Source organism: Oryctolagus cuniculus, chromosome 1 (assembly GCF_051225735.1).
Source record: "Oryctolagus cuniculus isolate XC-2025 breed Fujian yellow rabbit chromosome 1, ASM5122573v1, whole genome shotgun sequence".
In the NCBI taxonomy this organism is placed as follows: domain Eukaryota; kingdom Metazoa; phylum Chordata; class Mammalia; order Lagomorpha; family Leporidae; genus Oryctolagus; species Oryctolagus cuniculus.
The window spans coordinates 238,384,790-238,407,245 of NC_142867.1; the positions used below are offsets into that span (position 1 = coordinate 238,384,790).

The window sequence follows — 22,456 nt, forward strand, 5'->3', positions numbered from 1 at the left end:
TTCCCCCTGCCCCTGCCAGTGGTCAGGGCTGGCACCTCTGGGCAGTGTGGTATGGTGTACACTGGTGGGCCCTGTGAACATCCCAAGTTGATGTCACATGGAGTTCCATGTTGGGCAGTCTCTGATTTGAGCCCTCAGACACCAGTGCCAACCAAGGCGCTGTATCAGGAAAGGCAGACCCACGCCTGGGCTATGGCTGCATCCTGTCCTCTTTGGGGTCACTTCAGCCCCATGAAGCCCAGTCACACACAGAGGCCGAGGATTGTCCTCTGCTCACGGCCTGTCAATTGCATGGTTAGCATTGGCCTTGCAGAGAGGTTCTTGGCCACCACAGTCACTCCATCCAGGAGTCTACTCTGTAAATGAGGGGACTGGTGAGGACCCACCTGGTTGACAATCTGTGGGCCAGCTCATCCCAACACGGGTTTCAGTGCTCCCTGGTGGGAGTCGGCTGCAGTAGGTAGATCTGCACACGGGGCCCATGCCCAGGGCCCATCTGGGTGCCTCCTCCCCAGACCCCATTTGCCCTGCCTAGGATACTGCCATGCTTAGCCTGACCTGAGCAGCCTATTTGTCCACTTGAGCAGGGGCTGCCCAGGGACACTGCCCAGAGCTCTGCCTCACCTCTGTTTTTCAGATTGCCCTGCAGGGACCCTAGGGAGACCTGTACCAGTGCAGCCAGCCCACCCATAGCCGGGCACGAGTATTTCCTTCTAGTGTAGCAAACCCCCCACCAGGCAGCAGCAGGGCCAAGCTGAGGAGGCCGAGATGTGCAGTGGGAGGGCTGGGCCAGCCCTCTATACTGGCTTAGGTTTGGTGCTAGGGGCCCATCTCCTTGTTCCCAGAGCTGCCAGGGAGTATGGCCACTCACCACTGCGAGGGGACACTCTGAGGTCCTACACACTGGTATGGCCTGCAGCTCCCATGGGGGCCAGGAGCGAGGCATTGGCCCTCTCACTGGTGCCGCTTTTCTGCCTTCCCTGCTGCCTGGTGGCTGTGCAGCATCTTCACCCCCCCCCCCCACACCTCTGGTTTCGTGGGAGCAGCGGGGTCTTGTGGCCCAAGCTGCAGGGCCGATGATAGCACCACGTAGATTTGCCTCAGAGCTCCATCCCCAATGTGGCAGGCGCACAAATCCTTACAAGATGTATCACCCCAGCCCTGGAGTGCGCGTGGCGCATCAGGTCCTGCGCCCCAGTCCTACCTGTCACCAGCATCGTGGGACAGTCAGGGGCCAGGGGCCAGGCCACAGTTGTCAGAAGGGAGCGCAAGCTGCTTCTGACCCCCTGAGCCATGGGCCTGGGGAACATGTGTTCACCCGGCCTGCAGCTGTATCCCGAGGTCCAGAGGCAGAGCAGGTCAGGTCTCATGCAGCAGCGAGTCCCTGACCCTGCTTTGGCCTGGTCTGCCAGCCATTGTGACCCTGGTTTCCTGCACGAGCAGCACTGCTGAGCCAAGTGAGGGTGAGCGGTGGATCACCACCTCTGATTTCTCCGCTGTACACAGGGTGCAGTTGTGTGATTGGGCACTTTGGCTGGGGCATTGGTGTCCAGGAGCCTGCTTGGCCTTTGCTATTGTGTGGTGACCCATAGTCCACCTGCCAAGAAACCAGGGTTCTGCCAGCTGTATTTGCCCCTGAAGACATATCTAGGACATGGGCGGGGCTGGTGGACACACTGGGCCTCCTGGGAGGCGGCCTGGCCTCTCTGTGTCCATGCTCTGCCGTTGGGCCCAGCACCATTTCAGCCTCCCAATGTTGATGTCGGCTTGGACCTAGTTTCCAGCAGCCTTTAAAATACCCAGGGATTCTTCTCTCTAGAAAAGGAGTTGGATCTATTTGTCCCGTGATTCAGGGTCCTTCTCTCCTGTAAGCTGTGGGCTTTGGCTCTGAAAATTGCCTGTGGCTGGGAAACTTGCAAGGGCGTGGTTGTCCATGGCAGTGTTGCGTGAGCCTTCTGGTCGTCCATGCTGACCACTTTGACCCCATACACATCAGGCAGTGGCCCTTGGCCACCCTCTGTGTTCCCTGCTTTGCTCTAGGAGAGCCATGGTCTGTGAGCTGTCACTAAGGGTCTTGTGGGTCTGTGTGCTTGGTTGCTAGTTCAGCCCTGCTGCGCACTGTGGTGATTCTATCCAACTAGCTAGGCTGTGTTTTGCTTGTCTCTCCAAATGGCTGCAACAGCCAGGGCTGGACCAGGCCAAAACCAAGAGTTTCTTCCAGGTCTCCTACATGGGCAGCAGGGACCCAAGCACTTGGGCTGTCCTCTGCTGCCTTCCCAAGCACATTACCAAGGAGGTGGATCGGAAGTGGAGCAGCCAGGGTGCTGGTGTTGCAAGTGGCAGCTTAACCCATTGTGCCACAGCACCCCTGATATCAGCACTAGTAGCACCCCAGGAGTTGCTGCCACCTCACTCACACCAACAGAGTGAGAGTCTGGCCAGCGAGCAGTGCCCATGTGCCCCATCCTGAGAGTGCTTCCATGGAACCAACTGGGGCCAGCTGTATTAGGATCAGGCTGTGGCTCAAGTGTGTCTTCTTGCAAATGTGGTGGTGAGGAAGGGAGATGCTATCAGCAGTTCCATGGATCGAACTTTTGGCTCACTCCTGCAGGGAAGCTCTGGGGGTAGTGTGGACCCCACCTTAGAGTTGTCTGGATCAGGAATGGAAGAATCCAGCAGGTTCACCTCCACCTGCAAAACAGGTTCTGGCAGTCTGTGGGAGTCCTTGCATCAAGAGGCAAGGGCCAGTGTGAAGCCTCCTCCAGCACAGGCATCCCACGTGGGTGCTGATTTGTGTCCCAGCTGCTCCACATCCCATCCAGCTCCAAGCTAATAGCCTGGGAAAGCAGCAGAAGATGGCCCAGGTGCTTGGGCCCTTGCACACACATGGGAGACCCAGAAGAAACTCCTGGCTCCTGGCTTCAGCCTGGCCCAGCCCTGGCCATTGTGGCCAACTGGGGAGTGAAAGCTCGTTGGGGGCGGGTGTAGTGAGCAGGAGTGCTCAGAGCAGAGGGTGGGGTCGGCACCTTTGAGGGCAGGACCTTCTGGATAAGTCATGGGCCAAGATGGAATAATAATGTAAATTAGAAAATACGTCCAACAGAGATACAATGACAGTGCTGCATATTTAAACTCCAGGGACACAGCGGGACAGGGTGCGTATCCAGGCCAAGGTCCACATGGTTTGTATCTCCAGACTCAGCCACGCGTATAGAAAATATTTGAAGGTAAATAGTATCTGTGTTGAACCTGTAGGATTTTCCCTCTTGCCATTATTCCCTGCACAATGTGGGTAGCAGCTATGTGCATAACGTTTACCCTGTAATCCAGAGATGACTCACAGAGTGCAGGAACACTGTGTGGGCTCTGTTCAGGGTACACCATTTTCTGTAGGGGATTTTAGTGTCCCCTGCTCTTGGCGTGCACATGGGGTCCTGAAGCCAGCTGCTCCAGAGCACTGAGGAATGACTGTGTTTGCAGGAAGTTCAGTCTTAGTGCTTCCTGAAAGACTAAAAGGCATTAAGCACCTAACAAGTCAGAAAAAGAACAGCAGGATAAGCTCAATAAAGTAGAAGAAAATATAGGACCAGAAGTTGCAGAAGTAGGAATCATAAGCACAGCAGGAAAAATGAAGTCTAAACTTGGTTCTTTAAGGACTTGAAAGTGGACACAACCCGGCCAGATTAACCACAAGGGAAAGAAAGATCAAGTGGATGTTGAGAGCTTATGCCATGTACTTGAAAACTGAGGCACACAGAATGCTGAAAATATATAAATAAAATCTGACAGATGAAAATATAAGAACCTCAATGGTCTTATTAAAATACTAAAGAAGTTGAGTTGGTACACAATTTTCCCACACCAAAAAAAAAAAAAAAAAAAAAACCAGCAAATTCTAATGGGTTTATGTACTAGGTTTCTATCTAAAATACAAAGAAATATGATTCCAGAATTAAATTCTTCCAGAGAATAGAAAAAGAATGAACAGTCCCTAATTTTAAAAGACATCATGTATAGTGGTGAAATTCAGAAAGAATTCCCTTTAAAACCAGAAAGGACAAATGCTTGTTAGTGCTGCTTTCGGCATAGAACATGAGATCTGCGTCAGTTCAGCCTATCTTTCCCCCGGTCGGAGGTCATCACTTTTGCACACTGCTCTGTGCCCAGAGCTTGGAGCAGTGCCAGCCACTTTGCAGGTGTTCAGTGAGCACTGAGTGAAGAAGCCAGGAGAAAACAAAGTGCACGAAGGTGAGAGCAGGAAAGTAGCATCCCCATCAACAGGGAGAGCCTCATCAGGAAGCCGAAATAACCAAATACTGATTGCCTTGTTTAGCAAGGTTGCGTCACAGTTGAAGTCAACAGTCCTGACAAAGAACCTCACAGTATAAGTGTGCAAGACCTTTATGTAGGAAACCATTAAACTTTATTGAAAGACATTGAAGAAGACAAGGCTAGGAGTTACAATCATGTTAATAAGTTGGTAGTCAGTTTCATAAAAATTATTGATTTCCCCCAAAGGGTCTGCTGATTCAATGCAGGCCCAGTAAATATCAAAGTTTTTGTTTTTGTGTTGTGTAACTTCACAAACTACTTCTAAAATGATTTTTTATTTTTATTTTTTAAAGGCAGAGTTACAGAGCGAGAGAGAGACTGAAAGACATAGAGATCTTCCATCTGCTGCGTTCACTCCAAATGGCTCCAATGACCAGGGCTGGGCCAGGCTGAAACCAGGAGCCTGGAAATTCTTCCGGGTCTCCCACATGGGCGCAGGGGCCCAGGCACTTGGGGTGTCTTCCATTGCTTTCCAAGGCACATTAGCAGGGAGCTGGATGGGAAATAGAGCAGCCAGGACTCAAACAGGATGCCGGCACCTCAGGTGGCAGTTTCACCTGCTACACCTCAACTCCAGCCCCAACTGTTTCTAAAATTTATAAGAGCAGAGAATCCCAAACAGCCAAGAGATATAGAAGAGGAAGAGGCTGGGTGGCAGGGGAGGGTCTGTCCTGCATACACTGACACTGCAGAGCTGTGCTGATAATGGCATTGGCTGAGGGACAGCTACACGGGCAGTGGGGGGTCAGAGCTCCCGTACTTGCGGGAACTTGGTTAGGACACTGCTGACTGCAGCTCAGCGGTCAGAACAGCCGACATGGGAATTGATTGGTGTCCACAAGAAATAGACTTCAGGTGGATGAAAGGCTTCAGTGTAAGAAACACAACTTTCAAACTCGTAAGATTTAAAAAGTTACCTTCAGGGGAGAGGGAGTGGGAAAGGGGAGGGTTGCAGGTGGGAGGGACGTTATGGGGGGGAAGCCATTGTAATCCATAAGCCGTACTTTGGAAATTTATATTCATTAAATAAAAGTTAAAAAAAAAATAAAAAAAATAAGAAAAAAAAAGTTACCTTCAGGACTTCAGGATGGGACTGGTCTGTTAATGCAGACGTACAGAGCCCGATTGTAACTGAGGAGTTGCAGACAGTTTCCCTCTTCGTGCCTGTCCTGTGCCTGTGCCTGGGAGGGGCTGGTGAACGGCCTGGGTACGGGCGAGCAGCTCCATCAGAGCAGGGCTGTGCTCTCCAGAGTCAGTAAGGTAGGGCGGGTGGTGGGTTGTGTAGAGGAGTGGTCTGATGTGGATTTTGAGATGTAGCTCTGGCTTCTCTTTTGAGAACGTGGAACAGGGGCAGGGGAGGAAGCAGCGTACTCCAGTTCGGGGTGGTCATGAATAATTCAGTGCCAGTCGTTTATCTGGGGGGAATGGTGGTGTGAGAGAGGGCAGGAGGTGTATGATTCAGGATGTCCGCGCCATGAGCGGCTGGGGCTGTGTCTGCGGGGGGGCTCTGGGTGCACCGAGCAGGCCAGGTGCTCTGTCAGGTGACAACAAATAAGAACACGTGCAGAACACGAAGTCTCTGGTGCTCCTGGCCTGAGCTGAGTCCCTCAGAGACAGATGTAGAGGTGGATACAGTGTCAGGCCTGGAGGGTGAGAAGTGCAGGGGGTGAGAAGCTGCTGGGGCTGGGTGCAGCTGGAGAGCAGACCAGTGGACCAGCCAGGGACAGGTGTGGAAGAGGAGCCAGGATGGCCTCAGGCTTCCCATCCTGAGCACTTGGAAGGGTGGGGATGAGGAGTGTGTGCAGAGTGCAGAATGGGTCCGCTGGGAGGCTCCAGGTACAGTTTGTACACAGTAGGTTGGAGTCTCCTGTCAGCCTTCCCAAAGGAAGTCTGGCCATCCCTTGCAGCTGGACCCTGGGTCGGGGTGTGGAGGAGAGAGTGAGGTCAGCAACGTTGAATTGGGATTGGCAAAAAATGGCTTCTGATCCATGAGACTGCATGGGATCAGTGAGGGGCTGGGACCCTCTGGCACCTAGATAAATAAATAGAGGTGAGAGCAGCCAGGCTGTGCCAGTTTCAAAGTGGAATATGCAAATGGACAATTAGCATAAGGAAAGATGCTCCACCTTATTTGTAATCAGAGAAATACACCCTGAAATGGCATTGAGATGCCACTGATAATACGCTCGTTTGTCAGGCATTGGAAATTCCGGCAATGCTGAGTATTGGCAAGGGTGTGGAGCCCCCATTGGTGTACCTGTCTTGGGAAGTTTGGCAGAACCTGGTGGGTAGAGCAACCGGAAGCCCGGCGGGGTGGGGGGTCCCAGAGCACATTTACCCAGCTGACTCTGAAGGTGGTCCCCACAGGTGTTCACGGTGGCTGACTGCTCTGTGCTCCTCAGTAGGAGGAAGTGCCACATGCAATAGAAAAGACAGAGCAGGTCTTTCTGTGGAGCAGTGTCTGCCTGCTGTCAGAACACAGGCAGAGAAGGTGCCGCAGGGTGACCCCGTTACCGAGCTTAGTAACAGGCAGCACAGCGCACTCGGTGAGTTTATGGTAAAACCGTAAAGACAAGCAGTCATTAAAAAATTAAGAGCAGTCTTCAAATCCAGAGAAGAGGGATGGAGACACGGTCAGGAAGGGTTGCAGAAGTGGTAGTGGCATCCTGTGTGTGTGTGTTTGAGAGAGAAAGAGTATGTGTGTGTCAGTCACCCACCCGCTGGTTCACTCCCTGATGCCCACAACAGTCAAGGCTGGGCCAGGCTGAAGCCAGGAGCCTGGAACTCCATCTGGGTCTCCCACACAGGTTGCTGGGACCTGACTACTTGACCTGACCTCCCAGGGTACGGCAGTAGGGAGCTGGATGCAGGCACCCCAGTGTAGCCAAACACCCACCCGGTGTTCCTTTCTATTTGTTTTATTTTCTTTAGGATATTTTTACATATTCTCTTGTTCATGTGGTATGTTTCATTGTTTTTAAAAGTTAATGATCTGGTAATCCAGGCAAACAAGCCGGAAACTGCCATCCCCTCACGGTGCAGTGGTGTCTCCCGGTGTCTGCTGTGCTTCAGCCCCAGGGTGGCTTCCTAGAGGAGCTCCTCATGCCTGTGGGCCTCCCCTCGGAAACCCGGTCCGGTCACAGCTGTGGGGACATTCATGGGAGTTTCTTCTTCCCGGAGTGGGTGGAGGTCCAGAGTTCTGGCTTCGGGGAGAGGTGGGAGCAGGTAGGGGCACCTTGCTGATGTCCCAGTAATGCAGCGTGGCCCTGGTGTAAGGCAGCCAGCTCCTGCAGTGTAGCAGCTGAGTGCTTTGTCTGCCCTCTGGGTTGCTTGTGCTTAGGTCGGGCCCTGCTTCAAGCAGGCTCTCCCTGGCCTCCACCGTCAAGCCTTGCTGCTCTGAGAAGCCAGCTGGTCTGACAGCTCGGCTCCTCAGTAGCCACCACTGCCCTTGGCGCCCAGGCCGTGGCCCTGTGCGCCTGGAGGAGACAAAGGAGGCGTCACGGATTGCTGTGGTCGTCTGTCTGTCTGCTTCTCATCCAGAGCCACTTCATTGTTTACCTCGTGGACATCCTTTTTTTTCTTGGGCAAAAATATGAGTGTCAGTTTCCATCTTCAACTTAAAATCGAAATAGAGCAACAGTCTTAGCCAGGGCACCTAGGGAGAGGGCTCCAAACTTGCATAAAACTGACATTGATTTCTTTGCCTGGAAATAAAAAACAAGTGTCTGTGAGTCATCTTTGGATTTGCATTATAAACAAGAATGCAAATGAATGCCACCCTGTTGCATTGCCCAGATTTCAAGCTGTGTTTTGATTTGATGCATTTTAAGAAAAAACGTGCAGTTTACGCAGATCTGGAGATTTTCTAGTGAAGTATTCAGAGTTTGAGTTGTTGCTTGTTCTGATGACTCATCTTCTCTTTTGTTTCCTGTTTTTGTTCTTGACGTACCCTAACCTACCTGCTGACTCACGCCATCCAACCAACATACAATGCGAAAACCCATGTCTCCGTCTGTATGTTGCGTGCCGCTGCTCAAACCACCCCAATCTGTCAATAACCCGCAAATGTCCATCCATGAAAACATCACATACAGGAAAGGGTTGGTTTCGTGACTTTAAGTGGTTCTTGCTCACCTTGCTCTGCCTGCTCCGCTGTCCTCTGCACCCTGCGCTCTGTGTGGCTGGACTCACCTCTGGCCTCCTGTGCCCCACCCCAGCTCCTGGGGAGGCAGCAGCGGTGCTGCGGGCCCTCCCAGGAGCTGAGTGGTTCCGGGGGTTTCTGGAGTGGGCGGTGGGATGATGCCTTGGGGAGATTTCCTGTTGGGACTTGACTTGAGATGTCACAGGACGGTTTGTGCCTAAGAGCCCTTGCGTCCACGGCTTCTGTTGCAGTCTTCTCTCCTCTTCTGTGTCCCCATCGTGGTGACAAATAAGAAGGTTCAGCTTTCCCTGAGTGGCCCTGGCAAAGCCCCTGTAGCCTCTGCCCCTCCTGACAGACCCTTCCTGGGGGTCAGGAGCGATTTTTGTCACCGTGATTCAGGAACTCTGCAGGGCCTGAGTGGAGGGAGGGACCCTTTCCCAGCTGACAGCACAGCTTGTGCTGTGCCTTTGGCCAGGAAGCTGGTGCAGGGGGCAGGTGCCAACCAAGACTCCTTCCAGGTCCTTAGGGATCTGGAGTGAGAGCAGAGACATTTGGTGGCAGCTGTGGAAATTCATCTAAAGCTGCAGGTATCTGAGATTCTTGTTACAAAAAGTGAATATTTATTAGCAAGGTTTCACGGCTGGAGCAGGAAATCTTGGGTTTTGAGGAGGCGATGCTCAGGCGGTGCCTCCTTTGTGGGCTCAGCCTTCCGTTAGTGGGAGCCTTTGCCCCCGCACGTCCCCTTCCCTTCTCCTCACAGTGATGTGTATGTGCATGAAGACCCCCCCCCGGGGCAGGAGGCGGGTCAGCAGGAGTCCCCCCTCGGGGGAGGGGGTCAGTGGGTGTCTCTACTGGGGGGAGTGTGTCAGTGGGTGTTCCCACTGTGGGGAGGTGGGTCAGCAGGAGTCCCCACTGAGGGGGAGGGGGTCAGCGGGGTGTCTCCACTGGGGGGAGGGAATCAGTGGGTGTTCCCACAGCGGGGTGCCTGCTGACCACAGCCAGACCTCATCCTCCAGTGGGCGTCCTCAAGTCTGGATCAAATCCTCTGCAGGCGCTCAGCACCAAAGCCCTCCCTTTTCTGTGACTCCAGCCAGAGGCTGGGGTGAGCCTGGATGTAGGAGATGTCATCACCTCTGGGGGGCAGTGCCATGTGGTGCTTGGTGCACTTTCCGATGCCTTTCCTGGGTTACCCCCACCCCGTGGGCCTGGCTGCCCCTAGTGTGTCTGTTGGGTTAAGGACCAGCGTTCCTTCAGGGTACGTCAGCCAAGGGGTGCGTGGAGCCCCTTTGGGGTGCTCTAGACCATTCCTGTTCAGCTTAGGTGGACAAGGAAGGGCCTGGCCTGGAAAGGGAGCTACTGCTTCCTGTGCCACAGAAACCGTGGATCCTGGGGGGGGGGGGGGCATGTCCACCTCCCAGGCAGCTGAGGCCAGAGGTGATGCCTGCTTTTCCTGCCATCCTGCATGTGGCTGGCACAGTGGTGCCCAGCCTGTCGCACTGTGCTTGGATGTTGGCTGTTGTTACCGTGTGAACCCCCAGCTCTCTTGGGCTGCCCGTCTGTCCCCACCCCACCCTCTCCTGAGGCCTGCTGGAGCCCCTCAGTCCCCATGGATGGATGTGGCTGAGCCCTGGTCCTGCAGGCTTGTTTGGGTGACCTGAGGCTCTGCACAGCACAACACCTGTCCCTTCCTGTGGCCCCTGTCCCGTCTCCCTTCCTCCTTACCTTCAGGAAGTTGTCTGTGTAGCTGCCGGAGCTAGGTGGGTGCTGTGTGGTCATCGTGCTACCCCCACAGACCCAGTGGAGCAGCCCAGGCACTTTGGAGCCCCCTTCCCTGATCTGCTGCACCGGCTCATGAGCATCCCCGGGATTCATTGAGCAGTCCCTGGCCAGCTTGTCCCACATGGAGAGTCTCTTCCCCGGACACAAGCAGGTTAAACAGCTCCAGGCTCCCTCCCAGAATGCCACATCCGGCCAGGACCGCAGGACCAGGACGGGCAGCCCTGGGGGCAGAGCCCCCTCTCCACCCAGGCTCCCAGTACCTCTGCACTTGCATGCGCACTCCTGCTGCTGCCGTCTCACTCAGCGTCTGTGTTCTCTTTTCTCTTTGATGACTGAGCCTGACTACACCTGTGAGCTTCTTGCATATCTAGAACACCCAAAGTGGCAGGAAGCCTCTCTGGCTGTGTGTGGGTTCCTGGTCCCTACATAGACGTAGACTGAGCAGAAGCTGCCTGGGTCCACAAATGCTTCCCAGGGCCACGCTCCCCTGCACAGGATGTACCGACAATGCAGGGTCCCCGGGGCCAGTAGAAGCCTCACTCCCAGGCAGCTGGGAGTCCGGGGTTTGTGGGTTCATCTTTGTGCTCAGTTCTGAGCCCCTTGGAGAAGGGAGCGGTTCTCCAGAGAGGCCTGTCTGACTGTGGATTGCGGAAGTGGCTTCCATGGTGAGAGTTCTTCCATTCGTGGTAACTTGTCTGCTGACAGCTGCAGCAGCCCTGGAGGAACTGGGGTCCTGGGCAGGCAGGGGCTCCATGGACTGAGCACAGAAGAAAAAGGCACAGTGCCCAGTGCGGGCATGGGAGGAACGGTCAGGCCAAGCACCTGGACCACTGGGCTGTGTCCTGTGAGAGGTGGCCCAGCTCTGCCGGGTGGCAGGGAGCTGCTTCGCAGAGCCTCCACCTCTGTGCCTCCTGAGCAGAGGGCAGGATCCCTGAGTGGGGGGGCATGAGGAGCAGTTGTTGGGCCAGGCCTCACCCTGGGAGGGTTTTCTGGTGGCTGACTGCTGCTTAGACTGTGAAGTGGTGACTTTTGTTCTCGCCTTTTAGCTCCTTTTCTTTAGTGCCTTGGGCTCGGGGAGCGGATGTGGGGAGGTGGCCATGTGCCTGCACCACTAGGGGTGCCTGTGGTAGTCAGAGACAACCCTGTTTCCCGCAGAACAACTTCATCAACCTCAGCTTCCTGCGCCTGTTCCGGGCCGCGCGGCTCATCAAGCTGCTGCGCCAGGGCTACACCATCCGCATCCTGCTTTGGACCTTCGTGCAGTCCTTCAAGGTGGGGCTGAGGCAGGGCCTGTCCCCAGCTCCAGCAGGGGAGGCTGGGAGGGGCGAGGGAGCTGGAGGGCGGCTGGGGGTGCTGCGCGGCTGACGGCTGTGTGTCTGCAGGCGCTGCCCTACGTGTGTCTCCTCATCGCCATGCTCTTCTTCATCTACGCCATCATTGGCATGCAGGTGGGTGCAAGGCGGTGTGGACTGAACCTTGCCTGAGGCCCCTGCGGGCCCCTGGTGCTGATGCCGGGTGGCCGCCATCAGCTCACACTCGGGGAACACTCACTGCACAGGGCCTTCAAGAACACAGATTTCAGAACACGCATTTCAGAACACACAACAAAATACTCAGCTCTTAACTGCACTCTCCACACACCTACTGTGGTGCCCCCACGAGAGCCAGGCACATGCTTCATTGTCCAGACGCTTTCATGGTGGAGGGCACTGAGGCATCACGGCTCCCGTGGGTGAGGGGCAGCCACAGCCCCCTCCGGGCAGAGGCACCGCAGTGTCGGTGATGGCCCAGCAGCGGCTGGATGTCGGGCACTTGTACAGATGGGCGCAGGGCAGGGGCCGCTCACTCCGGGAGCTGGTGGCCACCTGCAGCACGCCCCCCCCCCCCCCCCCCGAGCTTGGGAGACTCTGTACTCAGGAAGGGCCCTGAGAACTGGGACCCATGGCATCACTGAATTTGCCAGAGTTTTCTGGATTTTCCTTATTTTGCTAAAGAATACTTTGTCAACTATTTGAGAGAAAAATCACATAAAAGACATAAATCAGTATCCCGATTATAAACCCTCAGCCTTTGGCCACTTTGCAGCACTAGGGATGGGAGATGAGCCCCCATAGCGAGTTAGGGTTGGGGGAGTGTCAGTACCTTGAAAGTTAGCTGAAAACTTTTTTGTGGGGGCTAGCGCTGTCATGCAGAGGGTTAAAGCCCTGGCCTAAAGCGCCAGCATCCCATATGGGCACGGGTTCTAGTCCCGGCTGCTCCTCTTCTGATCCAGCTCTCTGCTGTGACCTGGGGAAGCAGTAGAAGATGGCCCAAGTCCTTGGGCCCCTGCACCCATGTGGGAAACCTGGAAGAAGCTCCTGGCTCCTGGCTTTGGATCAGCGCAGCTCTGGCCATTGTGGCCATCTGGGGAGTGAACCAGCGGATGGAAGACCTCTCTCTCTGTCTCTACCTTTCTATGTAACTCTTTTGAATGAATAAAATAAATTTAAAAAAAAAAAAGAAAACTTTTTTTTAGTTTTTTTTTTTTTATTTGAAAGAGTTACAGAGAGAGATGGGCAGAGAGAAATTTTCCATCCACTGGCTCACTCCCCAAGTGGCCACAGTGGCTGGATCTGGGCCTATCTGAAGCCAGGAACTGGGAGCTTCATTGGGTTTCCTTCATGGGTGCAGGGGCCAAAGGACTTGGGTCATATTCTACTGCTTTCTCAGACCATTAGCAGGGAGCTGGATTGGAGGTAGAGCAGCCGGGACTTGAACTGGCACCCGAATGGGATGCCGGTGCTGCAGGTGGAGGCTTAGCCCAGCACACCAGTGCTGGCACCAACTGAAAACTTTTTTAAACTTGTTTCAGAAATTGAAAAGTTCTTTTTTTTTTTTGAATTTGCTGAGATCTGATGCTATTCAAAACAAATTCGTATTGTTTGCTGTTTCGATCTGTGCATGTTTAGGAGCCTGGATACAGCTGTAGGTTTCCAGCCAGATTCCAGGTGTTAGGCTAAGTACAGTTGCATTTCTTACTCTGGAAAAACTCAGCTGAAATGGACAAAAAGCTCTTTGTGCTGTCTGTGCTGAAGTTTCTTCTGGTCTCAGACACAGTGGACTCCTCGGACCCTCAGCTTCGGGCCCCAGGTGGCATCTGTGGCCAGGCAGTGGGTGTGCTGAGCTGTGGGGCAGGGGTCTTGGGAATGCACCAGCCCTTGCAGGGTGGTGGCTCTCCAGCAGAGCGCCACCCCCGTCCCCCTGCCAGGGACCCAGCATTGAGTGTTGCCATTGCTTCCCCGTTTCAGGTTTTTGGGAACATCGCCCTGGACGATGACACCAGCATCAACAGGCACAATAACTTCCGGACGTTTCTGCAGGCCTTGATGTTGCTGTTCAGGTGTGTTGTCTGTCAGCCCCAGCCAGTGAGTGCCTGTCCTGGGGGCTTCCTTGCAGGGGACAGAGAGGGGTGGTCCCAGCCACAGGGACCACTGGCTTCCAGTTCCCTCTCCCTGTTCATCCGCTCCAAAGGGCTCTTAGCCTGTGCTGGGCCTCAGGCAGCCCCTCGGGGGATCACCAGGGTGTTGTGCACTGCCTCATCCCCGCTCTGCAGGGAGGACAGCAGGTTCCCAGCAGGGCCTCTCCCTGTGCTGGCCCTGGGACCAACAGGGCAGCAGGATGACCTTCCACTGACAGTACTTGCAGCCACTGGGTGCCCCGAGGAACCCAGCTGGCCAGGGCTGGACACACCTTCACCTTCCACTGTCTGTCCTGAGGGTCACAGCTCCCTGGCTCCTGGACACGGCCATGCCAAGCAGTAGTGTGGGGCCTAGAGAGGCCAAGATGCCCTTGGCATGAGCTTCAGGGCTACCAAGACTCCTTGCTGAAGGCGTGCCAGCAAGAGAGCTCTGCATGCCTGCCAGTGGGGATGGAAGAGACAGGAGGGTTGGGAGGACTTCCCCACCTCCTCCATCTCCTTGTTCTAGCACCAGTAACCCCAGTACGGAAGAGTAGAGCTTTGGCCAGGGTTCCTGGAACAGGGGCATTGGCATCAGGCCCTGCCTTGGGGTCTCACCACTTGTCGGGCTGCTGCATGGCCAGCCCTGGGTGTGCAGCCTTCCCTGCCTACAGGTGTGCCCTGCAGCTCTGGACCGTTCTCCGGGCTCCCAGGGTGAGGCTGAGCTCAGGCCCAGGCCTGCTGTGCTGCGCTGCCCGCAGGCAGCTTCTGGCTGCTGTTTGTCTGCAGCCTGAACAAGCCCCCGAGGGCTGCACTCTCCCCAGTGGTGTTTCTGTGCCTTAGCTGTGATGCTAGTTCTGTTTCTTCACTTAACGTTCTACTCCACGCGATGTGAGGCAAACCAAGAAGTCAGCCTTAGCTCTAAGCTGTTCCTCCCCAGGCTTCACATCACATGGCAACACTCCTGGCTCAGGCCTGGCCCTGCGGAAGCAGCAGCCTACTCAGGCTCTCATGGGTGCGGACGGCCTGACTGCTGCCTGGTCTGGTCACACACACACAGGTGCCCAGAGACCAGAAACCAGGCTCTGATCCCCAGCAGGCCCCTGGTGCTCCAGGTCCATCTCAGTGGCTGCTCGGGGCCTCGTGTTCTTGAGTCGTTTGAGGGGCTGGAGGGGACTGAGCAAGGACCCAGGCGAAGTGAAGCCAGATGAAGAGTGGACAGAGTGGACAGAGTGGCCAGAGACCTCATAAGGCTGAGGGCAGCATGTGAGCCTGGGCCTCTGCTGTGAGGAGGGGCAGCTGCTGGAGGGCTTTGGAGAGCAGTGATGAGGTCAGACTGAGCTGAGGGGGGCCCACAAAGTGGGAGATGAGCAGATGACGTGGAGGCCATGACAGCAGCTCAGGGGAGTCTTGCTCAGCCCAGGGTGGCAGGAAGTGAGGTGACTTTGAAGGTGCTGAGCTAAGGGCAGGGGTGGGGGGTGGGGCAAGGATGGCTCCGGTGTTTTGGCTTGAAGCAGGCAAGGCTGTGACAGCGTGTGTCTGGGGAGGCGGGGTTTCCGGGGCCGGTGCAGCAGACCCTCCTGAGTGACCAGCGCCTTATCAGCTCACGCCATGGGTTCTCCTGAAGAAACAGCCATCTGTTCTGTGGATTGGCGCCCATACAGCCCTCAGGCAGGGACCAGAGAGAGAACCACGAGGCACAGCTCCCTCGGGGGTGAGGGTCAGGGTGAGGGCTCCGGACAGAGCTCAAGCCTGGACCTCCAGGCTCCCTGCTGGGCCTCACAGCTCTGCCCCTCTCCGCAGGAGCGCCACGGGGGAGGCCTGGCACGAGATAATGCTGTCGTGCCTCAGCAGCCGGGCCTGCGACGAGCACTCCAATGCCAGCGAGTGCGGCAGCGACTTTGCCTACTTTTACTTCGTCTCCTTCATCTTCCTCTGCTCCTTTCTGGTAAGTCCCAGTCACTGTGCCCCAGCCTGCCCATCTCAGTCCATCTTGGGGACCCTACATTCGTCTCTTGGGGCCTATGACTGAGACCCAGGACATGTCACAAGCTGACTCCATGTCGATGGCCTGGGTCCACCTCGTCAGCCCTGGAAAGGACCAGCTGCTCACTGATGAGCCGCCTGTCCCCGGCCTTGGCCTCTGGGGAGAGGGCCCTTAGCTTCCAGCTTCCAGAAGGGTGTGCACCGTGGCCAGTGGGTGTGACAGTGACGTGATTGTGCTTGTTGCTCACAGCTTGGCACTGGCCTCTGGGTGTGGTGAGGAAGATGGCCTCAGAGTGGACAGACAATGGCCCAGAGAAAGGGAGGGACAGGAACTGGGTGGGGCTGGGCTGCATTTCAGAGGTGGCACTGACGTGACTGTGTATGGGTATGAGAGAAAAAGAATAGAAAACAAGGACCTGCGGTTTTCTGGGGTGGTGGGTGGGTGACGGTCTCTGAGGTGGGAATGTAGGGGGCCTGTAGCTGAGGGACTAGAAAGGGAGGGAACAGGGATGCCTGTTAGATGTCTGGGCTGGGGATGTGAGTGGGTTTTGTTGGCATTGGGTGTATTTATGGGCTAGACAATGCCTGTGGGTCCCTACTACATAGAGCCTAGCCCAGAAACCTGTGCAGCAACTGTCACCACAGTGATGTTGGAAATGAAGAGCCGGGGCCCTCTGACTACACCGGGGCCCTCTGACTACACTGGGGCCCTCTGACTACACTGGGCCCTCTGACTACACTGGGACCTCTGACTACACCGGGGCCCTCTGACTACACTGGGCCCTCTCACTACACTGGGACCTATGACTACACTGGGACCTCTGACTACACTGGGACCTCTGACTACATTGGGACCTCTGACTACACTGGGCCCTCTCACTACACTGGGCCCTCTGACTACACTGGGACCTCTGACTACACTGGGCCCTCTCACTACACTGGGCCCTCTGACTACACTGGGCCCTCTGACTACACTGGGCCCTCTGACTACACTGGGCTCCTCTGACTACACTGGGCCCTCTGACTACACTGGGACCTCTGACTACACTGGGACCTCTGACTACACCGGGGCCCTCTGACTACACTGGGACCCTCTGACTACACTGGGACCTCTCACTACACTGGGACCTCTGACTACACTGGGACCTCTGACTACACTGGGACCTCTGACTACATTGGGACCTCTGACTACACTGGGCCCTCTCACTACACTGGGCCCTCTGACTACACTGGGACCTCTGACTACACTGGGCCCTCTCACTACACTGGGCCCTCTGACTACACTGGGACCCTCTGACTACACTGGGCCCTCTCACTACACTGGGCCCTCTGACTACACTGGGTTCTCTAACTACACTGGGTTCTCTAACTACACTGGGACCTCTGACTACACTGGGACCTCTGACTACACTGGGCCCTCTCACTACACTGGGACCTCTGACTACACTGGGCCCTCTCACTACACTGGGACCTCTGACTACACTGGGACCCTCTCACTACACTGGGCTCCTCTGACTACACTGGGACCTCTGACTACACTGGGGTCCTCTGACTACACTGGGACCTCTGACTACACTGGGACCCTCTGACTACACTGGGACCCTCTGACTACACTGGGACCTCTGACTACACTGGGACCCTCTGACTACACTGGGACCTCTGACTACACTGGGACCTCTCACTACACTGGGACCTCTGACTACACTGGGCTCCTCTGACTACATTGGGACCTCTGACTACACTGGGACCTCTGACTACACTGGGACCTCTGACTACACTGGGACCCTCTGACTACACTGGGACCTCTGACTACACTGGGACCCTCTGACTACACTGGGACCTCTGACTACACTGGGACCTCTCACTACACTGGGACCTCTGACTACACTGGGACCTCTCACTACACTGGGACCTCTGACTACACTGGGACCTCTGACTACACTGGGACCCTCTGACTACACTGGGCCCTCTCACTACACTGGGACCTCTGACTACACTGGGACCCTCTGACTACACTGGGCTCCTCTGACTACACTGGGACCTCTGACTACACCAGGGCCCTCTGACTACACTGAGGCCCTCTAACTACACTGGGACCCTCTGACTACACTGGGACCTCTGACTACACTGGGACCTGACTAGACTGGGACCCTCTCACTACACTGGGCCCTTCACTACACTGGGCTCCTCTGACTACACTGGGACCCTCTGACTACTCCGGGGCCCTCTGACTACACTGGGTTCTCTAACTACACTGGGACCTCTGACTACACTGGGCCCTCTGACTACACTGGGACCTCTGACTACACTGGGACCCTCTGACTACACTGGGACCTCTGACTACACTGGGACCTCTGACTACACTGGGACCTCTGACTACACTGGGACCTGACTAGACTGGGACCCTCTGACTACACTGGGGTCCTCTGACTACACTGGGACCCTCTGACTACACCGGGGCCCTCTGACTACACTGGGTTCTCTAACTACACTGGGACCTCTGACTACACTGGGACCTCTCACTACACTGGGACCTCTGACTACACTGGGACCTCTGACTACACTGGGACCCTCTGACTACACTGGGACCTCTGACTACACTGGGTTCTCTAACTACACTGGGACCTGACTAGACTGGGACCCTCTGACTACACTGGGGTCCTCTGACTACACTGGGACCCTCTGACTACACCGGGGCCCTCTGACTACACTGGGTTCTCTAACTACACTGGGACCTCTGACTACACTGGGACCTCTCACTACACTGGGACCTCTGACTACACTGGGACCTCTGACTACACTGGGACCCTCTGACTACACTGGGACCTCTGACTACACTGGGTTCTCTAACTACACTGGGACCCTCTGACTACACTGGGACCTCTGACTACACTGGGTCCTCTGACTACACTGGGACCCTCTGACTACACTGGGACCTCTGACTACACTGGGTTCTCTAACTACACTGGGACCTCTGACTACACTGGGACCCTCTGACTACACTGGGACCTCTGACTACACTGGGACCTCTCACTACACTGGGACCTCTGACTACACTGGGACCTCTGACTACACTGGGACCCTCTGACTACACTGGGACCTCTGACTACACTGGGCCCTTCACTACACTGGGACCCTCTGACTACACTGGGACCTCTGACTACACTGGGCCCTTCACTACACTGGGACCTCTGACTACACTGGGACCTCTGACTACACTGGGACCTCTGACTACACTGGGCCCTTCACTACACTGGGACCCTCTGACTACACTGGGACCTCTGACTACACTGGGACCCTCTGACTACACTGGGTTCTCTAACTACACTGGGACCTCTGACTACACTGGGACCCTCTGACTACACTGAGGCCCTCTGACTACACTGAGGCCCTCTAACTACACTGGGACCCTCTGACTACACTGGGACCTGACTAGACTGGGACCCTCTCACTACACTGGGCCCTTCACTACACTGGGCTCCTCTGACTACACTGGGACCCTCTGACTACTCCGGGGCCCTCTGACTACACTGGGTTCTCTAACTACACTGGGACCTCTGACTACACTGGGCTCCTCTGACTACACTGGGACCTCTGACTACACTGGGACCCTCTGACTACACTGGGACCTCTGACTACACTGGGACCTCTGACTACACTGGGACCTGACTAGACTGGGACCCTCTGACTACACTGGGGTCCTCTGACTACACTGGGACCCTCTGACTACACCGGGGCCCTCTGACTACACTGGGTTCTCTAACTACACTGGGACCTCTGACTACACTGGGACCTCTGACTACACTGGGACCCTCTGACTACACTGGGCTCCTCTGACTACATGGGCTCCTATGGGTCGTAAGAAGTTCTGGAGCTGACTCTGATGCTGTACTTTCAGGAGTATCAAGACAGGGAAGGCTCCCAGGCACTCAGGAGGCAGACCCTAACCCTGGATAAGAAGCTGAGGAGTCTCCATGAAGTGGGTGGAGAACCCCAGGAGCTCATAGTCTGAGGGAGGAGGTGGCCAAACCCATGAAGTGTCTGGGAAGCAGAAGTGGGGTGATGGCAAAGCACAGCTCATGGGTGGAGGGGTGCAGCTGCCAGTGACCTTTGCAGGCGTGGTTCTTGCTGGCCTGGGGCAAACAAAACCCTTGCTGAGGTGGGTTCCAGAGCAGTGGTGTGAGGCGGGGCAGGCCTGGCATGAGCACGTGGGTCCCCTCCGCAGCAGGCAGCATGGAGGAAACTTCAGGTTGGTGTGGTCGTTGTCCAGTGGGACTGGAGTGCACAGCCTGCTTTCTCCAGCCACATCCATGCCTTGGCACCATGAGTGGTGAGTGGTCTGGGATATCGCAGACCAGTGTAAGGGGGAGAGAAGGGTGTGGTTTTAGTGTTGGGACCCAACTGGAGACACCTGCTGCTTGGGAGGCTGCTGTGTGGACAGACCACTGGGGATGCAGGTGTTGCAGACGGTGAGCTGGGAGGACAGGCAGTGTGAGCAGACAGTGAGGTGTGAGGCAGAGCTTGGGCAGCAGCGGTGGTGATGTCACTGGTGCTGATGGTGAGGACCAACCTGAGCGTGAGTCCCAGGAGTAAGGACATGAGACGGCTGGGGGCGAGGAGGTGAAGCAGGGAGAGGCCAGCAGTGGTCGCCTGTCTCTGTGCAGAAGTAGAGACAGAGCGGGCAAGGCAGGTGTGAGAGTCCCATGAACGGAGGCGGAAGGTGGATGCATGGCACGAGCATTAGCGCCTAGGCCGAGGGAGCTGGAGCAGGGAGAAATGGGAGGCTTTGAGGGAAGATGAGATGTCCAGATCTCTGCTGCTGCCGGCCGTGGATGTTAGAGAGCGCAGCAGGAAAGGAGTGCGTTTGGGGCAGAGGGGGAAAGCGGGGGAATCTGCAGTGTGAGATCAAGCGAGGGACTGGGGGACTGGCATGTGGGGGTCCTCTCTTCTCTGGAGGCAAGAAGGGCAGGTTTCTGGAGGGTGCTGTCCTATGGGCATTGGGAACATTGGTCCCCAGGCTGTTGACAGACATCTGGTGCTACCAGACCAGCCTCCCCATGGACACACAGCCCAGCCTGGCCCCGCTGTCAGTGGCAGGGGCAGAGCTGCACACAAAGCCACATGCTCAGGCTGGCACTCACTGGGTCTGTCCACGACGAGCGGAAAGATCCTTGACTGCAGCTGTCACTTATCTGAAAAGCCAGCGGCCACTGTCTTCCGTGTCTTGTTCCCAGGGCCTCTGTCATAACCCTTGGGTGACCTTGGCACCTTCTTAACTGGAGCACAGAAGGGTGTTGGCTGGAAGCTCAGCTCTCCTGGCACCTCCCTAACAGGTTGGATCTGATGAGTCACCCATGCAGGCTCCTCTGACAGAGAAGTGGGAAAAATGAAACTGTGATATTTTTCCAGCAGAGTGGCAGGACTGCGTTGGGTTGGGTTTCAGCTGGGTACTATGTAGAGTCCTGTGAAAACAGCATCCCATTCTGATATAATCTTCATAGTGCACAATGAAGAAAAAAAAGAAATGGGGAATTGGAGATGTTAACTATCTTGGGTGAGCCTGCATTTGGACCCTAGCTCTTAGAATAGACAAATTCCCAGAGAGACACCCATTACCATGACTAGCCCAAAAAGAAGTAGAAATCTGAATAGACCTACAGCAAGACTGAATCAGAAACCCACAGCCACAGATGAAGAGAAGTCCAAGACCAATAATTGCAAAATGATAGTCTTTCCAATAAGTGGTATTGGAGAAACTGGATATCCATTCTTGCAAAAGAATGAGGTTGGACCCTTTACATCAATACAAAAATGAAAATCTATCAAGGACCCAAATATAGGAACTAAACCCTCAAAACTCAGAAGAAAACATGGCGGGGAGTCAATCTTCATGATATTGTATTTGTCAAAGGAATATTTGATTTGACACCAAAATCACAACAAAAGAAAAAATAAGATACATTGGACTACTCATAACGCAAAACAATGTTGTGCTCCAAAGGACAGTATCAACAGAACGAAAAGAGAACCCAAGGATTTGGAGGAAAATTTGCAAATTGTTTGTGTGTCTGTGTGTATAATATAAAATAAGGTTTTAGTATCAAAATATATAAAAGACTCCTACAACTGGATGACAGAGAAACAACCAATTAAGAAATGGGAAAATACCCACGTGGGACACTCAGATGAAGCTCCTGGCTCCTGACTTCATCCCGGCCCAGCCCTGGCCATTGTGGCCATTTGCGGAGTGAACCAGTAGGTGTAAGATCTCTCTCTTTCTGTGTTTCTCTGTCTGTAATTCTGCCTTTCAAATACATAAGTAATTCTTTTTTAAAAATGTGCAGAAATTAAAACCTTTGTAATGTTGGTGATGAGAATGTAAAATGATGCAACCACTATGGAAAATACTATGGCTGTTCCTCAGAAAGTTAAAAATGAATTATAATACTCACATGATCCATCAAATACACTCTGGTTATATACCCCAGAGAATTAGAAGTAGGAACTCAAGCCCATGTTCAGAGCAGCATTATCCACGATAACCAGGAGGAAGCAGCCGATTTCCACCAACAGGTGAACAGGCAGACAAAATTGGTCGTGGACCTGCAATGGACAGTGGCTCAGCCTTCGAGAGCAGGGCGTTCTGACCCACACCGCGATGTGAGTGAGCCTTGAGGACATCATCCTGGGTGGGATAAACCAGTCTCAGAAGGACACATACGTGGGGACCCCGCCTGTGTAAGGTACCTGTGGAGACAGGAAGTAGTGAAATGAGGTTGCCA

At 54.9% G+C, this 22,456-nt stretch overlaps 1 protein-coding gene and 1 long non-coding RNA gene across 16 annotated transcripts in view; one reads left to right on the forward strand and one right to left on the reverse strand.

The window, feature by feature from the left end:
• The window catches only part of CACNA1B (calcium voltage-gated channel subunit alpha1 B), a 201,815-nt gene that overhangs the window by 137,868 nt on the left and 41,491 nt on the right, over positions 1-22,456 (forward strand). For 13 of the 15 annotated variants that reach the window (XR_016229208.1, XM_070068094.2, XM_070068043.2 and 10 more), the window contains 4 exon segments: positions 11,408-11,524; positions 11,635-11,700; positions 13,540-13,631; positions 15,492-15,636. Coding sequence is in view for 14 of the 15 variants with exons in the window: in XM_070068094.2 (XP_069924195.1) it covers positions 11,408-11,524; positions 11,635-11,700; positions 13,540-13,631; positions 15,492-15,636 (420 nt within the window). In the remaining variant the exon portion in view is untranslated. 15 annotated transcript variants of the gene reach the window in all.
• LOC149128933 (uncharacterized) lies at positions 5,319-11,363 on the reverse strand. The gene is made up of 3 exons (XR_016227240.1): positions 10,196-11,363; positions 8,467-8,738; positions 5,319-8,036 (listed from the first exon to the last, which is right to left on the reverse strand). It is a non-coding gene; the product is annotated as an uncharacterized LOC149128933 (long non-coding RNA).